Below are 19,668 nucleotides of genomic sequence, written 5' to 3' on the forward strand. Positions count from 1 at the left end.
TAAATTCGGGTACCGCCGGGAATCGAACCCGAGACCCCAGGATTACAAGGCCAGCGTTCTAAACGCTGGACCACCTCATCTTATTATTATTTAGTGTTCTGTCTGACGACAGGTCCATATGAACAGGATCCTTCCATCCTTTTCTCGGACTGGGACCTGTTCATATACGTTCTTGGCAGATGATCCAGAAGTGGTTTGCCATTGCCTTCTTCTGTGTGTGAATGGAGTAATTCTTGGGATGCCACGGAGGAAAACTCCGTGTTGCCTAGACCACGGCCTTGCCCAACACAAGTTATAAATTCGGGTACCGCCGGGAATCGAACCCGAGACCCCAGGATTACAAGGCCAGCGTTCTAAACGCTGGACCACCTCATCTTATTATTATTTAGTGTTCTGTCTGACGACAGGTCCATATGAACAGGATCCTTCCATCCTTTTCTCGGACTGGGACCTGTTCATATACGTTCTTGGCAGATGATCCAGAAGTGGTTTGCCATTGCCTTCTTCTGTGTGTGAATGGAGTAATTCTTGGGATGCCACGGAGGAAAACTCCGTGTTGCCTAGACCACGGCCTTGCCCAACACAAGTTATAAATTCGGGTACCGCCGGGAATCGAACCCGAGACCCCAGGATTACAAGGCCAGCGTTCTAACCGCTAGACCACCTCATCTTATTATTATTTAGTGTTCTGTCTGACGACAGGTCCATATGAACAGGATCCTTCCATCCTTTTCTCGGACTGGGACCTGTTCATATACGTTCTTGGCAGATGATCCAGAAGTGGTTTGCCATTGCCTTCTTCTGTGTGTGAATGGAGTAATTGTTGGGATGCCACGGAGGAAAACTCCGTGTTACCTAGACCACGGCCTTGCCCAACACAAGTTATAAATTCGAACCCGAGACCCCAGGATTACAAGGCCAGCGTTCTAACCGCTAGACCACCTCATCTTATTATTATTTAGTGTTCTGTCTGACGACAGGTCCATATGAACAGCATCCTTCCATCCTTTTCTCGGACTGGGACCTGTTCATATACGTTCTTGGCAGATGATCCAGAAGTAGTTTGCCATTGCCTTCTTCTGTGTGTGACTGGAGTAATTGTTGGGATGCCACGGAGAAACCGGGGAAGCCCCCGGAGGAAAGCTCCGTGTTGCCTAGACCACGGACTTGCTCAACACAAGTCATAAATTCGGGCACCGCAGGGAATCGAACCCGAGACCCCAGGATTAGCTGACATTTGTTTAGTGTATGTAGTTCTTTAATTTTGTTCTTAACGTATTTCGATATCTGATGATTTAAAAATACAGATTAATTTCAAATTTAAACTTATGTATATCTAACGCTTTTAGGCCATTTGTAGAAATTAATGTTCATTTCTCTGGTGTCGGAGTAAAAGAAAGTCTTAAAGTTTATGTAAAGAAAATAAGTTCGTAAAATAATTACACATCATATTTTAGTTGTTTTCTTTTAAAAAAAATATATTAAAATGTGATTAAAAAGAATTTAGACTCGGTCTTAAGGTTCAGTTGTCAGTTTCACTAAATTACAGGTACTATGAAATATAGACCTTATAGCAGAAATAACATTTCGGATGTAATTTTTGGAGTTGTGTCGCTTTACTTGAACGAAGTTGATTTGTCCTGTGAGAAAATTACGAGCAGAAGACCCCTGTTGATGAGGGCCGGCGGTCACTTTCTATTATGTGGTGTGTATAAATAAGGAAAATTACAGAATTGCCTATTCTCTCGTACGCCATTTAGAGCATACATAATAACCATTCGTCCAGCAGCCCAGTGTTTCAACAGAACTGTAATGGTGCTTTCATATGAAGAGAATAATATTTGTGCGTTGGCCGTCAAATTTTACTTCTATGCAAATGATACCAGATATTTTGCATATAATATGTGGTCCGTATAGTTTTCCCCATGAAGTACGTTGACACTGAAAATGCAAGTATGACGTCATCACATTTAACCACAGTTAAGTTCGCAACAAATGTGTTTACTTCTGTTCGTCTTCGAACTGAATCTAAATGTGTGTATTTCGTTCTGTGTTGTAAGGAAGTCATCGCTCTGATGATGGAGGCAGAACGACCTCTGATACATCTTATATTTTTCAAGAATAAAGCAATTGAAGGCTCTTTCTTAAAATATACCCACACATCTTTATTCTGAGACTTCAAAGTCCAAATTATAAACAGGTTTGATACTATTTCATATTACAAAGAGAAATGTAATTGTAATATTATTTTACATACATTAAATTTTCTGAGTTTGAAACAGTGATTCGGATAATTTTACAAATAACGTACAGTTTATTTAATTACGAAGGTCTTCATCAAAGTCTTAATACCTACACGCGCATAGCGTAAAATAAAATTTTAAAAAATTGCTTTGCTGAATTTCCATATAATTCAAGTTTTGAAAATCGACACATATTTATTTTCTTGATTTTGAGACACCATCGATTGTAAGACGTGCCTTCGATTTAGTAATTGGTTTTCAGCAAAAGAACGTTACGTATATCCGTTCTTTTACGCCAACAAACTTAAGATGCACACGAGTTCAGAAATGTTAAAATGTGAAGAAAGTGATTCTTAAAATTAAGAAAATATATTAACAACAGTTTATCGAAAGATTTTGCTCCTTTAAAAAAAAGATAGACAAAGAATATAAACACACTTTACACAAAATTGGATGAAATGTTTTTTGAACTGTGTATATCGCCTGTAGCATTTAAATATTTCATATTATTTCGACATAAATTTTAAATTAAATGTTTATTCTAACAAAGTATGGAGTTCTATATTCTGATGGTTTTGAGACATCGCAGTTTATGAAAAGCTAAACCGTACAGCGTTAGTCCGACTCGGAGATCGAAAAATTTAAGGTTTAATATCGCCCAAGATTCATTTACTAGCAACGTAATTCTTTTTACATTTGACTTCTTTCCGGTACTTTTCGAAAGCTGTTGCACAGGACATAAATCTAAGGATAACTGGGTATTTCAAATATCTGTGTTCAGTTTTACCACACGCGGTATCTTGTACCATGCATCACGAATTATTAATTTTTGTTCACACAGGAAAAATTTCGGTGACCTCCGAACCAAAAAACCCCACAGTATCTGAAAGAAGTCCCTAGCTTGTAGATTATCATGACCGCGCCCTGATTTCTGTCAATTTTTTCGCGCATTAACAGTTTAAAAAAAACTCCAAAAACCCGCCAACATTCCTCGCCATGTTCGTCTATCTTTCTACCCCGAATTTAACAACTCGACAACTAAACGAAATTTTGTGCAGTTTTAAACTGCAGAGTTCCGCTATAACTTTACCAAAACACTCCAATTTGTGTTATAATACTTGGCACTTGTACGTTTCAGGACGAATAAGTGACTGGGTGGGGGATCCCCGGCCAACTCCGCACCAACTTTCAAAATGTGATGACGTCATCAAAACCCACTCAATAGTAACGGACAACTCTGACGTCACTGGAAACATTCGAAAAGGTCAAAGGTGAAATTATGGCGAACTGGGCGAAACTAAGTCTATGAATGCATTTCTTAACATATTCTTATTAGGCCAACAGTTTCGTGTTTAGTGACGAATTATGACGAGTTTTAATAGCATCCACGATTCCCCTAAATTCGTTTCCCGTTAGGACTTGGTGTTGTCAACGTAACTCACTACCTCGCAATGGATTACTGCATTTACATAATTAAAATACTTAACCTTTATTAACAATATTGTCCCGTTTATTACTAACATATTTTACTGAATCAATTGTAAATTCAATAGACTCCAAGAGACACCGTTTTAATGTAATGTCAAGAATTCAAAATGTTTGACCTTGAAAATGTTGTTGTTATTCATTTAAGTGTTAATTCTTGATGTTTAAGTCATGTATAGATTTTAGCAAATTATTTTTATTATTTACTGTTTTTTTTAGTATTTTGCTGCAATTGTATTTATCTAGCTGCTATCAAGTACGTAAATAAATAAATAAATAAATAAATTTAATGAATTTATTTATCTATTATTTTCGTACACCTAAACACAGTTTTGATTGCCTTTTTATGAACAAAATAACAAGACAATTTTTATGGCATGAAACATTCTTGACTGCTTCTTGATAAAATATTAATAATATATTAATATTTATATCTTTATCCTGTATTGGTCAGCTGTAACGCTATATATATATATATATATATATATATATATATATATATACCACATATATCCAGTCACATTCTATCCTTGTCTGACGGTAGAGGAACCCTAACAAAATTATATTCTTTAGCCCCACAGAAATAAATCATGGCTGACTTCTCCCCACATAATTTTTCAGTTTGCTCCTATTACACTAGGATTCATATTTCTTTCTCTCTGCGTAATTCTCTTACAGACTTCTCTATTCTTCATCAAAATTTCATCAAAATTACTCCTTACTATAAAGGCTACTAAATCAATTATTTTTACAAATTTTCTTCAAGAAAATAAATTCCGTTGTCTGTACAAAATTACTATTTACAGACGAATGAACGAGCATGTCCTGGTAACCTTCTAACAAAAAAATACCTTCTTCTCACAAAACAAAATGTCTCTCACTTCTACCAAACATTTTCACTTTGTACCTAATCTTTTATTATCCTTCGTAATTATGTATTTTTCTAACCTCTTGTTCATAAAACAGTTTAAATAGCGAATATTCCATGCAGTACCAAAGCAACATACACAAGACGGAATACATTTTCTTCGAAACTGCGGGTTTAATACAAACAGAAGCTCTGTTTACACGTGTGAATTATTTTTACAAACATGTAATTCTGAGAAGACAGCATGTCCGGACTAAGTCACGTTAAACATGTTCGCTCAAAACTGTCATCACTTTCTACATAACTCGTATCTCAAGTTTCATTCGTCATAGATGACAAGTTTATTTCTGTGTGACGAGTGAATCTTTATGAATAACACTATATTACATTACTTTATCTAAATACTTAGACATGGAGACTGAGACACCCACGTCGAGTGCGAAGGTTAGCTCTTAAGTGTACAGATTTGAGCTCATCCAATTCCCCAAACGTCTGTTTGGCGTGATGCTCAGAACAGGGAAAATTGCTTTACAAAAGATGAATGGCATATGAACATACAATCTCTCCGCCCACTGGTGTGTTAAGTAATTCATAGTTTGATGTTACAGACATGCGCTAAAACGATAAAGGATGACTTTCAAATCAACACAATGTCTATAACTCCTACAAAAATAATTAGTATCACAGCTTACCTGAATCTTACCTACGAACGATACCTTACAACAAGTATTCTACAAGTACACGCGGTTATGACCCATTGTACAATTGTCGCTGCGTCGAAAATTTCTAAAAAAAACATTTTTTTCAGAAAAAATTCTCAAGTGTCATGACGCATTTTAATACACACGAGATGCAAATTTGACGTCTCTGGTTTCTGCTTTCGTATTATAGAAGTTAAGACCAGCCGCGCTGAAGCTTATACGTGATACATTTAAATCGATATCGGTACTTCAAAATCATTACGTAGTCTATTCAAAATTTTTGCTAACCTTCCCAACAAACTTTATATATGCAGCTGAAACAGTGTTGTTAAATAAAAAAAAACGATTCATCTAAATAATATCAGAAATCTACAAAACTTACTATAAAATTATGTGTCGATTAAATTAAAGACAGTATAAACTTCGATCAAATTGTTGAATTGCACATACATTTTTTTGTAAGTACTCATATAAACTTTTTTAAAAAAATCTTAACTCATTTATGCATCATGATAAGATATAGAGAAGTATACCACAATATGGCGTCCCCAGATAAATCAATTCAACATCAGATTTTAAAAATTCAATTCAATCAACTCTTGTCATCTGTATAAAAAATGTCAGTATTACAGTAGTAATCGATTAATCATTTTATAACAATTCTCTTATGAATTTCAAAGAACATTATCAATTTAAAGTTATCCCTAGATCATAATTAAACACCACACCACGAAGATAAATTGCAGAGTGGAGGTTTTTCTCCATGCATTCTTAACCTCAACATGAAGATTCAATCCTGAAGAAGAAAATTCTACTCTGACGAGCATTTAAGTCAAGTCTTTCAGCCCATATTTCATTCATGAAAGTAACTTAGCCACCAAGGCTTCTCACTGTTAATAGCTAACGTAGAATGTTAGATATGTTAATGGATATCAGCTAGTCTGTTTCAGTGTCTCAAATTACTGTTCAGTCCCCAGGCATTCAGTAAGCTAAGGCTACAATGTTAATAAGCCAGTGAGTGGATATGTAAATCAATCAACAGGTAATCTGACAATTCGTTCAGGTACCTGTTACGTCATCGAGTCAGTAAATAAATCAGTCAGTTCTCAATTTATCTTTTGATAGATCTCCAAACAGTAAGTAGCTAAATCAATCAACGTGTGTTATTACGATAATAAATCGACCAATCAATCGATAACTTTTCAATCAGATAGTTATTTAAACAACAAGTATATCACATTTTATCTGGCATTCTGCTAACAAATCTGTGGACACTCATAACGTTCAGGACAATTTAAAAAGTTTGGAATAGATTATAAAGTCCTTGTGGTTTAATTAACGTAGCTTTTAGTAAATCAGTTTAAAAAACGTCAAATTATAAGATGATTAATTATGTTTGAAGTGGAACTAAGCTCTCGTGGCCTGGTTTAAGGTACTAACCCAGAATTTGCCTGGAGGGACTGAGGAAAATCACATTGGAATTCAATCAGGATTGGCCAAAATACGAATCAGAAGCTCTATATATTCTAGGAAACTCAGTGAATATCTAGTTTACAAATAAAATCCAGTAGAATAAAGTCTAAACAGTGAGTTAGTGAGAATTCATCTGCCGACTGAAAACTAAGTACTTTTATTTAAAATTCGTATTACATTTCCCTTATTGGGGTCATATTTGTTATTATTAGACCATCATATTGTTTATCATAATATTATGCGTAAATAAATTAATAATAAATACAAGAGTCAGCCAGCTTTAAGGACGGAGGTTTTATTCAACCGCTGTGAAGTTACTGGTTCTCTGGTTTAGTGGAACACGACACTTAACACAGATGTTTATATTAAATTAACACATACGTAAACTATGCGTATGAACATCTGTTGTTCAAAACCGCATGAAACCCTTTCGTGGTAAATATGTTTACCGCGTATCATAAAGTTCACGTAAGTGTAATTAAATTTAATATTGCTTTACCCTCCCAGGTTAGATAAACACACTTTCGGTTCGGACAGAATATAACATTATTAATATGGATCCGCTAGTACATGCCGGAGATAAAAGGAGTAACGGACTGTGTATATTTATAAAATAATTACACTCAATTTTATTTTACTTCGTACACAACCCGAAACAAACTACGAAAAAACTCTGACAACGAAAATTTTCAACCCTGAAGATGGCAGCAGTATATACCTCCGAAACGTTTAAACGCAGACAAAACACGGGGCAACGACAGAAGACCACCGTCTTTTAAATTCCATACTTAATTTTAATTATCGCTGTTTTATTTCAGATTAAACTCACTAAGTTAACTATTTTTTACGATTATGAAAACTAACATAAACAAATTTAAATGACTGTGTTCTGGGATGTTACGCTGTATAGTCTTGTAGATATTAAACGACGTTTCAGATGTCATTACGTCCTTCGTTATCAGGGCGATGATAAAGACATTAAGCACCTCTGAAACGTCTGTAAATTTCTACAAAATCCCACAAGACAGCCATGTTCACACAAGTACTTATTTTAATAATGTCACTGGGATGCAGAATTCATTTCTTATCTGCACGATCTAGAAAAAATCAATTCTCGATTTTATTCTTAAATAATATTCGAACGGTTTGTATCGAACTTTTGAGGCCAAATTCGATTATCCAAACTCGATAATGCTCTGTATGTCCGCATTTTTCATAGACTGTCACCAGATAACATCGAAGCCTTTTGATTATCTTCAGAATATATTTTGAAAGAAAAAATATGTCCCACGTACCAGCTCGATATTAAATTCAATTCACTGAATTCCTAACAACGCAGTATCAATTATCAACGCTATTCAATGTCACGGCGATAATCACGCAGAGTACCAGGAAGTGCAGATATTCAACAGTTCATTATCCACTTTATTTAACGATGTTAATTCAACTGTAGCGTTCATTATAGCTTCTACCGAGATGGAAATATCACAAATGTTTAGCACGTAGGGATTTTAAACAAGACAGTCATATAACACTCCTGGCTTTCATGCAGTTCGAATCTCGGCCCTGACACCAGCTTTCCTAACTGGAAAAACTCCCTCCATTTCCCTCAACATCTCCAGACTAATCCTGGAATAATATAGTAAAACACGTTTCCTTCTAAATCTCTCACAATTCATCGTTGAGTTTAGTATTTTCATTCGTTACTATTCACCACTTTTAACATATAAAGCGTCGTTGAATTTAATTATATACCAAAATATTTTCCATTAATAAGATAGACTGAGGAAAATATTAAATTTCGTGATTTTTTTGTAGCGAATTCGCCAGTCGTTATTCCATTCACAGTTATTCCGTAATAAATGGCTACAAAATTTTGCTACGTAAAACTGCACTGTACAATTCAAAGGAAATGCTAATATTTCCGTTGCGTTTACAAGAAATTACCCGACATCCCCCCCCCCCCCCCAAGTGGGTGCTTCTGTGCGGGTAAGCAATTCCCTATCGATTTCCTATCTCGAAGTAAATTTGTAGGAGAAATTACAGAAGCTTCTTACGAAGTTGTAAATGCCTTGTTTTAAAACATCTGAAGACGGACAAGACAACCCATATTTTACTATACAATCGTCAGATCCCATCAGAATCGACTTTTAAATGATCTGTAGTTCTTATGCTTAAATAAGCACCGACTAGCATCATGTAGCGGATGTGACATTAGTTGATTAATCATATAATAATTATGTTGCCTAATTTCAATATTTAACGTACATTTTATAGGATTCAACGTTTCCTAGTTTTATCTCTAAACGTCGCAAAGTTTGGAATCAACTCCCGAAACGTCTAAAATCTAAAATACACTTAAGGCATTGGGTAATATCCAATATAACAGACATATATTTAGTATAAATGTATCAATGTAAATTTATTTTAAAATATTAAGTCGAAGAAAATCTAAAAATAAATACGTGTGACATTTTAAAGTGCTATTGGATATGAGCTGTTGATTTTGGTCTCTGGGTTTAGACGCCTTGTGGTCTTGTAGATGAATACCAAATTTTCGGGATAAAAAACCTTAAGATGGAGGCACATATTCATCCTAAGTATTGGTAATCATCTAGATTATATCATTCCACAGCCTAGTAAGACCACAACTAACATTTAGTCGTTCGTCATTAAAAAAACTATTGAAAAAACATAAATGTGTATATTCTGGCTTTTTACCTGCAAATATATAGACTATTTTATGTTTATTATCATTATTATTATTCCATTTACCATTTTACAGGGTATTTACTTCTACGTACCTGAGACAAACCTTGCCCCTGAGGTACAGCAGCTATTTCTGAAATACATTTTGTTTTTTTAATAAGTGTTACATGCATTAAACAGATTTAGCGTGAGGTATTATATATTTTACATGAGTTTCTTTCGAATGATGTTTGATGTTCCTAGAATGACCGTTTTTTGAAGTCCCCTAGTGTCGTGTTCGAACTGGATGTTGGCCAAATATTTTCTGAGTGACTTTGAGACAGTTCCAGTTGCTCCTATAAATACAAGGAATTACTTTAACTTTCACCTTCCACATTCGCTGTATTTCAATGAGAAGGTCCTTGTATTTCAAGATCTTCTCCGCTTAATTCTTAATTACATTTCTGTCAGTTGGTATTGCTATATTAATTAAGAGACAAGTCCAATTTTTGTTTCGGATTATAATATCTAGTTTGTTATTTGGAATGATTATATCTGTTTTGACTTGTTGATTCCACAAAATAGTTATCTGGTTATCACGACTTGTTTCAACTGCTTTCGGGATGTCTTCAGACCGATGCTTATTTTATAGCTTTACCCCAGTTTTCCTGCATTTATTAAAATGTAACTGAGTACAGTATTATTATGATGACTATATCTTATTTTGTGTTATTTAATTTTGTAATTTTTTTCTATATTTTTATTGTTTAATGTTTTTATTTAGAATTATTGAATTGAATTATATTACTTAGGTATCGTATTTAACCCATTTACTTGTGAAATATTATTCAATAAATGAATTGAATTATTATCATCATTCTGTTTTTTATTGTTTAATGTTTTTATTTAGAATTATTGAATTGAATTATATTACTTAGGTATCGTATTTAGCCCATTTACTTGTGAAATATTATTCAATAAATGAATTGAATTATTATTATGGTACATTTATATATTTAGTTTCATTCGTTTGTTTTTGTAATGTTTTACTTTTATTATTATTGATTGAATTTAATTATTTATTATATTTTATCCTGTATTCTGGTTTAGTGCTTGGCTATTATTGGCCTTATTTGGCTGTTGTCAAGAACTTAAATAAATTAATTTAATTGAATTATTAATACTAACATGGTGTAACAGAATTAAATACGAGAGTATTTTGTATCAGCCCTCAACAGAGAAAATAACACACATACACTCACACACACACACAGACTTATCAAAAATGAAAACTCACCAGATTAAGTAAGTAGACATTTGTAACTGTCCTCATCCTCTTGTTTTGGGCAAGGGTGACCAGTACAAGCGAATTTCCAACGATGGACAACACAAATATTACGACGTACAGGGGTATAATTAGGTCACTTTCAAAAACACTTACTCTATTCGAACCTCCAACACTTACATTACTTATATTTGTTATACCACCAACACTACCACCCGTAATTGTAAACAGGGGGTAAGACGTAGCAGCGATAAATCCACCCCAAAACACACTGGAATTATCGTAACTTACGTTGAAGTCACTGTCCATCAGTTCAATACTATTATCATTCATCACTTCCATTTCAAGGTAACATAACGTTGGGAAAAGAGAACATATAATAATTTTACGTAATTTTAAACCACAAATCGGTGACACAACTGTACGTAAAAGGTATTGATACTGAACGAAATTGTTCTGAGGTAGACCACGGACGTATTTTTTTATTATATTTGATATTACTTTAAATAAAGTACCACGAAAATTATTTTAAAAAGTCACTAAAGTATTTTCTGATTATATGTGTGGATAATATTTCGTTTCTTTAAAGATTCATTTAAATACACTCAAGTCCTACGTAAACTTCTGAACCTAAAAGCATCATTATACCAACACATCACTAAGCAAAATAAAAATTAATGTTTTCCTGTCTTAAAAAAACTATGAAGCATATTGTACGAAAAAGTTCATAAACGGCACTATTTGAAATTTCAAACAGAACCTGACCATCTTCAAAACAAATTTTCGTTGATAATTTGTCAATGTTCGTAATATTCTAAAGCCTCTTCCCGCGTTTAAACATGTCAAATTGCTTCTCTAGTATTGACTACATATACACACACACAGAATAAACACACACGATATTTCACAAAATCGCTATCTATAACCAGGTATATTTGTCGAAGTAAATTAAGACAATGAAGTGAATTGTCAACGTCCATTCACTTCATTAATTTAGAACAACATCGATTCTCCAGACCGTAAACATGTTGGATTTAAAACTGTCCAGATTATTCATTTATCACGATAAAGTTTTCGACTGAACACATAAAAGAATACAATCGACATTAAACAATCGATATTAAACAATCGACTTCACATCTGTCTAAAATTTGCAATGTCACATTTCCGATTCGCATCACAGCGTCTATTATATCGCGTCATAATTTCTGAAAGCGAAATATAATTGTGGTTACAGAACCATTAAACCGATGTAACCAAATTGTCACTGATAAATTTATAACTACCAAAAAACAGTTTAAAATTAAACTCAATCAAAATTGAAACATATTCATGAGATAAATTCTCTTCTGTTTTTGAGGTTAAAATCCTTTACGATTGTGAATTTACCACTTCACTTATTGTCAAACTGACATTATTCCAGTACGCGAAATATTCAAACTGATCTAACAATTGTTTCATTCGAATTTCAATAGAGATACGTAATTCACAGATAAATAATTAAAGTTCGAAAACAAAAATCATTAATTAGTATCACCAAACCTGTAACGTTTCAGTTGTTTTTTTTAGACTAATTATATATTCGACGATGGGCCAGCGTTTTGCGCATGAGCACTTTATGACGCGATGATATCGGTTGCTAGTCGAGGTTAACATCGCTCTAACTGCGACCTTGCTACACGTACGAGCTACGAGCGAAGACTGACTCTGGGCTAGCAGACGACACACACACAGCAACATTCTCCCCCAATCCGCTCGAACGCTCCAGTCAACTGGGAACGTAAAATGACGCTACAATTTTTGGTTACCAAGTTTAATTTACGATATGACTTTTGAAAACACAATAACAGAATAAAAATTCTCTGTGAATATTATTCTAACTCTGTTCCACATTCTAAGAGATTTACTAAACCCACAAATAAAATATTACAAAATAAAATATACATTAAAGACGACTTTATTTTGAGTTGTTGCGTCGTATAGCCTGGTAGAAGTTTACCGACGTTTCAGAAGTGCTTCCTACCTCAAACACGTTTTGTGACATTACAAGATACAACCCCAGCCGACTAATACTTCAATAACTAGTTTTTAAATCATAGCTTTCGTAGCTAAAATATACCGAAATGAAACGTTTAACTTCTCACTTATATATCTATCCGCATAGTCCAGCGAGTCATAAACTGATTTTCACTTTATTTCTTATTCGGGATTTAGCTGAAATGTTCACATATTAAATTTCAATGATGATGGAGGCTAGCAGTGACCTCTGAAACGTCGGTGAACTTCTAACAGACTACACGATGCGATATCCCGGAAAACAAACCATCTTTATAACCGACGCTGTGAGAATTTTAAATCTCACAACACTTAACATTATCTAGACTTAGTTTCACGTAATCGAATGTGTAATAATTTTTAATTTTTAATCAAGAACGCAAGGACAGAAATGTCATTCATTTCTTTTAAACACATCTTTAATGAGGTATTATATAATGCTTCTAGCAAGAAGTAACTTACACTGAATTCTGACAAACGAATTACCCTCCCTTAGTTCAGGTCGCAGATTGGCTGATAATTACCAAGTGAACAAAAGTTTTTTATTACGGTCCGCCATCTACAGTTATTACGTCACAAGACCTGTTTAACCAGACGTTCCAAGGTCGCGATCATAATTTTTTTTTACAATTGGGACGATGTATAAACCTCAGTAAAAAAAATAACGCCTTTAAGTCAAATCGAGAAGGAATTTAATCATGGCCACGCCCTCACAAAATACTTTGAATTCCCTTGAATTAATCTCAAGGTCTTCAGAATTGTAGCCAATCCAAACACTTTACATTTCCTTTTCCCCACCCAAGGTATGTGACAATGCATATTCCTGAACGTAATCTGTCTATTCATATAAAATCGAATGTCCATCAGGAAAATAAAATTTACGTTCTGACAGTCTCGACTCCGGAAGCCAAAAATGCAAACGATGCTTTGACGGTGCCTATGGTGGCATCTGTCGGAGTAATCTTTCGTCATAATTTGAGAGCTAAATTCTGTAAATTACATTGGATTTCTCTGGGTCTTTATTCACCACAACCTCTCATACAAACAACTCATCATCTTTGTCTGATTTTAACCAAAATTGCGATGTAATGACATGTTTTAGTGAAACTTACCAATATCAAATTTTGTTTAAATTCGTTAGGCGCTCCCCCAAGCTACGGACAGACATCCGAGACAAAGTGTTAATAGAATTTTGCTGATTTTAGTGGCTATTTTATCTTCCGTCGGCCACTATCTTTTGTGACCTTGAAATTTCATACAGCGGCGATCGAAATCGGATATTACAGAACCCTGCAACACCGACGCTTCTTAGAAATTGTAAGTCTCTACTTTACACTTGTAGGCATTCGAGTCATGTGACAGATTATCGAGGACGCGATATGACCTTCATATCGATTACATAAACAACAACTAAGATTCTCTACACCTTGAACGTATAGTAGCGAGGGATTGAGGTGTCTGTATGCTAAGCGTATTTTCCATAGCTTTATATCGATAAGGTATCGATCATTTTCTGTCGATTATGTTAGAATTCGACTTCTAATTGCCGATACAATAATCGATACATTTTCGCCTTTTATGTAACACGAAACTTCGTTATCGTGACCACAAGATCTCGTCACTGGTCCCTATCTTGAGACAGTTAAATCAAAATCTACCACCATAATATTAATTTTAAAATATCCATTTTAATATTATACTCACATATTCTCTTAGATCTTATGATATTTTTTAAACGTAGGAGACAATTGTTTATACTCGTTCTGACGTACTGTTGTGTAATTTATGAATCACTGAGAACCCAAATCCTCACAATAAATGTATCTCTTCAGTTATATAGCCTGTGCATAGCTATCATGATACTAATTTTTGTTTTCTATTCTCTTGATGTACAGAATAATCCAGATATTCTGGAGCGGATTAAACGTGACCTGTCTGGTTTAAACGACAGTTAAGAATTAATTTAGAAAACCTGTCGTAAGAGTTAAGACATGTAAAAGTTAATGAATAAATACAAAATTGCGTATTATTTAACGTATTAACACAAATCAACTGTTGCTAATACCTGACTTTTACTAGCTCAAGGCCTCTCATTCGTGGAGTTATATGTCGACTTAGCATTAAGCCGGTTTCAATTAATAATTCATACGTTTATTAGCTTTGTCATTATACAAACAGATCAACACGTATTTGCATTATCTGACACGTGACTTTCAAGCACAGTGATGTAACGTCGTAATTTGAAACTAAACACTTCATTTCCTCAACAAAGTCTTCTGGGACTTGTACCCTGACGATGAAGACAGAGACAGTTTAAAAAAAAACGTTGGATTTTAATTACATACGTAAACGTTTGATCGCATGAGAGGACATTTTCATTAGGACGCCGCGTAAGATTCAAATCTTATCAAGCACTTTTCTACCTAAAACTTGTATTGGAACGTGATAAAAACTTACTTATCTCTTGCTAAATGTTACTTATCTGTGTTCATTAAAATCTATTACACCAAAGATAACTGGCATTCAATTAAGTATTAATAAAAATGCAATATACAATTCTGATCATAAATTTATACTCAAATATCATGTGTGAACAAGGCATTTTTGGTAGAAATTATTGGACCTACGCGACAGCTTTTGTCGTTGCCACGGATAGAATACTGATACTTCTCATGATGTTAAAATCAAACCGCGGATAACAAATAAGATTCACGTGTACACAGTGTCTAATATTCTAGAGTGATGATTACCCATGCTCTGTCTTACATAAACAAAAATTAATTTTCATTTTTAACTTAACAGACCCCCTGAAAAATACTGTAAACCATTTAAAGAATAAATAAAAACACGATTCATAAACAAATACGTCCATTATCGTTATATACCACGTAACTAACTTGTCTTCATGATAGGAGACACAGCGTATGTCTTAAGGACCTGATTAGATTAATCTGGCTTTTGTAAGCATGGTAATGAACATTTGGGTTCGATGGAAGGTGGGTAATTTCTTAACTAGCTGATCTCTCACTAAGGGCTCACAACAATTCAGCTGGGTTTATTAGTTAATATATTACGATTACACTACACTATTATATATTAGAATTTAAATAATTATGGCGGGATAAATTATTCGCAATTTTTACATTGCCACTGTTAGGATTAAATTGTTTCGTGGGGCTGTATTATTTTAAAGCCTCTGACGTCTTGATTTATATAATAAGATTCCCATGCACAATCTTAGGCGTTAAATCCTCAAAGATAATTACGCAAGTAAGGAGATGGGTGAAATCAGATCAAGTTGACAAGACGAACACAAGGGATTTATCTTCTGTATGAGATGAATGCACAGAGGAGCTTTGTGGGAACTTCTAAGTTGACAGACCACTGTTTGGCTCGATCTATAAGTCGTTGGGAAGATCTCCAGGGGTATTAAACTATTAGTTTCAAGGTACCCAGGCTTATGAATGGGTTTAAGGAAAGCAGACAGGATGTTTAATAGTACACTTATCTTATTCTGTACAACATTTCGTCACCGACAACGTAATTTTTAATGCCGAAAAGAGGTCAATAATATGTGGTCTGCCGGTTTCCGGTTTGAAACCAAAGTTTTAGAGTAACATGCTGCCTCAATTTTCATGGTTGAAGTAAAATATCCTGGGTTATTACGCCGTGTAATATGATTGTATACGAAAATTTTTGAAAAACTGCTGTCTCTATATTAAGAGCTTATGTGGTATTGTGAATTGTTAAACCGTTATGATTTCTGGTTGTTACCGACGTTTCGGAATAACACGGTGTATATTTCCGGCGTTGAAATGTAATTTTATGAGTTTATGGACCATGTGAATTTTTATACGACGTTTTCGGGAGGAACATGCCGCCTGCATCGTCTGCGCTGGTCTTTCCATAACGTTTGTTTATGACTAGGACGAGAATTTCAATAGGGGATCAAGTGTAGACAATTTTCATTTAATTTTTTGGGGACCTTCTTTCTAAACATCCTTACTAAAGCCAAAAAATTTCAGTAACTTCGCGACTAAAGCTACTGATACATTTTGAAAATATGACGTCAAAATTTCTTACCTCAAGGCGGCAACAGATTGGGTGAGTCTGAGACGAGAATACTAAAATACTTTCTTGTATAAGTTAAATATAAAGAAGGAACATACCAAATATTTGTGACAAAACAAAGGATAATTAGCACGCACAGAAAGATTAGAAACAAATTTGGACGTTTGTAATAAAAAACCTGAAAAGAAGACGCCACTTGGAAAACCTAGAAGTAGAAGGTTTAAGACAATGTGAGCTGGATTCAACTGATTATGGATATTACCGATGGAGGGCTCTTACGGACACAATATTAAATCTTTGGAATCCATACCAGCTGCGGAATTTCTTAAGTGACTGCCCCCTTTTCAAAAGATTTATTATATGATTACGTCTAACGAAATCCTCGATTAAAAACGACAGCTGATTAATAACCAAACATAATAAATACTGTACATAAGCAACTGCTGGTGGATGTAAAAACGTAATCTACACATGACACCTCAGCGCCATCTCTTGATCCTGATGTTAACCATTTAAACATCTCAGAGCCATCTCTTGATCACGTTGTTAACTATTTAAACTCCACGCATAGGTATGCATATGTCAATTCCAAATTCTATAATTTTCACTGATTATTGGAATAATAATAATAATAATAATAATAATAATTTGAACTTGTCTTGAAAAATACGCATGTCTGAATAGCTTAAACACGTAATTTAAAGCATACTTTCAAGAGCGCTTTCTTTAGTATGCTTAACCAAACACGTCATTACATCTGTAACCCCTAATTAAGAATTTTAACAGAAATTATTTAACGACTATATATCGACTAAAGAGATATTCAGTGCCTAACAAGACGTGACAATTATCATAACGAATTAAGAGGGACTTTGGCAGTAAAGATTCTTTTTTCTATTTCAAAGCACGATATAAAATTTAAATCCGTTAATCAGAATAGCAAGTTAAAATTTCGAACCTGTAAATTTTTAAATTCATCAGTTTTAAGTCTATGATACTAAAATTTAAATACATTCGGAATTAAAATGAAAAAAAAAATAAAACCATCTTCGTTTTCAGGACGTCACTAGTTTTCGCGGAATTCTGTAATAATTTTAATAGGCTTCATCGTAACTAATTTCTGTTATTCATCAATTCTTATTAAAAGGTCGCGACAATACCATCACAGAACACGTACGTTCGTGACCAATAATAAATTCCCTTTACAGACAATTTTTCGTAAAACAAAGCAACGTTCAACAAGATTGAGTACTATCATTTCCATGCAATAACTGAAACCATAAAACACAGACACTAGAAAGACTGGAGGATTTATCTGTTATGGCTAATGGTGCTCAAATAGAATCGTAAAAAACATTCCAAAATGTGTATGTTTTTTCCCATCAAAGCTACAAGTTTCACTCATTGTAACGTCTTGAGTTTAACTATTAAAACAAATTGTCATCAAATCAAATAGGCTTGTGACGATAATTTTGATAACTACGATGATGATGATGACAATTCATTTATTATAGTATTTACCAACAGCAAACAACAAAGGAACACACTAATAAATATATATTAAGTAACCATTCTAGACACTTTCCAGTATAGAGAAAGTTTTTTCATAGGAGAAAACGTTTTTAATAATATACTTAAAAAAATTTTCACGAGTCATTTGTTGCAGTGACAAAGCCAGATAATTCAAGTATTTATTTTTATGTGCTAACTCAACAGCTAAAGTTGCCATTTACAAAGTCGTCATAACTAAAAACAGACCCGAACATAAACAATCAATATAAACGCTTTTTGATTTCGAAAAAAGTGTCCTCAGTCAAGGTTTTTTGCCAAATAAAATTAAAAAAATCTAAGAATGTCATTGGCAGAAATAATACGTCTGTCTAAAGGACAATATCTACCTCGATCTCAGCGCCCTATTGTCTCCTACTGCAAAATTCATTTCGATATCGTATAATTTAATTCCATCAACAAATTCTATTCACTTTTAACTTTGTTCGTCTGTTTTATTTTGTACTGATACGTCTACAAAACGTCTCGATATCCTTTTAACGTTAAGTAAGTGTTAAATAATCTAAGTATGATTAATTCTACCTCGAGTACAAAGTCTGTCTTCGACCTAATTTTCCCATAATAAATAAAACAAAAACACATAGACGTCATATCTGTGATTTGTTTAAATGCACATCTCGTGCCTTTAATCACACATTCACATAAACTAAAAAGAGAATCTAAAATCAGAGTTAAATACACGATTACGTGACGTAAAAATACTTGTAACAATTTCACAAACATGAACTGTTTTACAATAGTTCAGTTACTCCACAACTCTGTGAAGACAAACATCATCATAATCGTCAATATTATCATTGTTCTAAAATTGCGGTTTAAAACTAAAACACTTTGAATCCATCGAGGAAATGAATCTGTTACGTGTTGTTTTTCAGTGTCTTCTGGTAAGTCTATCAGAAGGAATAGACCGACATTTGTGTCGGTGTCTGAGTGACATCGCTAAACGACATTTTAGTTCAAGAATCAATTTAGTAATATCAGACAATACGGAATCCTACACGTGTCATCACGTTTCAACAAACTTTTCAAGGACTCTAAACCATTTCAACGAAAATTCATCTGGAATAGATACGCAAACTTGGGACTTATTTTTATCAGATCTTCATCTGTCCGAAAGATGGTCCCTGCTTCTGACACGTCCAAACAAAGAAATCAATACGAAATACATCGCAGACAGAAAACACGGAAGTTACATCTTAGTACCAGGTTACGGTCAAATCGAAGATGTGA

General features: G+C 34.0%; 1 protein-coding gene across 5 annotated transcripts in view; it reads right to left on the minus strand.

The window, feature by feature from the left end:
* LOC110827014 (cholecystokinin receptor-like) overlaps positions 1 to 12,448 on the minus strand; it is a 212,204-nt gene extending 199,756 nt beyond the window's left edge. For 2 of the 5 annotated variants that reach the window (XM_022058228.2, XM_022058227.2), the window contains exon 1: positions 10,756 to 12,272. In XM_022058228.2, the coding sequence (XP_021913920.2) occupies positions 10,756 to 11,085 (330 nt within the window). In that variant the 5' untranslated portion in view covers positions 11,086 to 12,272. The other 3 variants (XM_022058226.2, XM_022058225.2, XM_022058224.2) reach the window with 3 other exon arrangements.
* Positions 12,449 to 19,668: the final 7,220 nt, after the last annotated feature.

Source organism: Zootermopsis nevadensis, unplaced genomic scaffold, assembly GCF_977971745.1.
Source record: "Zootermopsis nevadensis isolate Lab colony 2312 unplaced genomic scaffold, Znev_1.0 Znev_ptg000031l, whole genome shotgun sequence".
Taxonomy (NCBI): Eukaryota; Metazoa; Arthropoda; class Insecta; order Blattodea; family Termopsidae; genus Zootermopsis; species Zootermopsis nevadensis.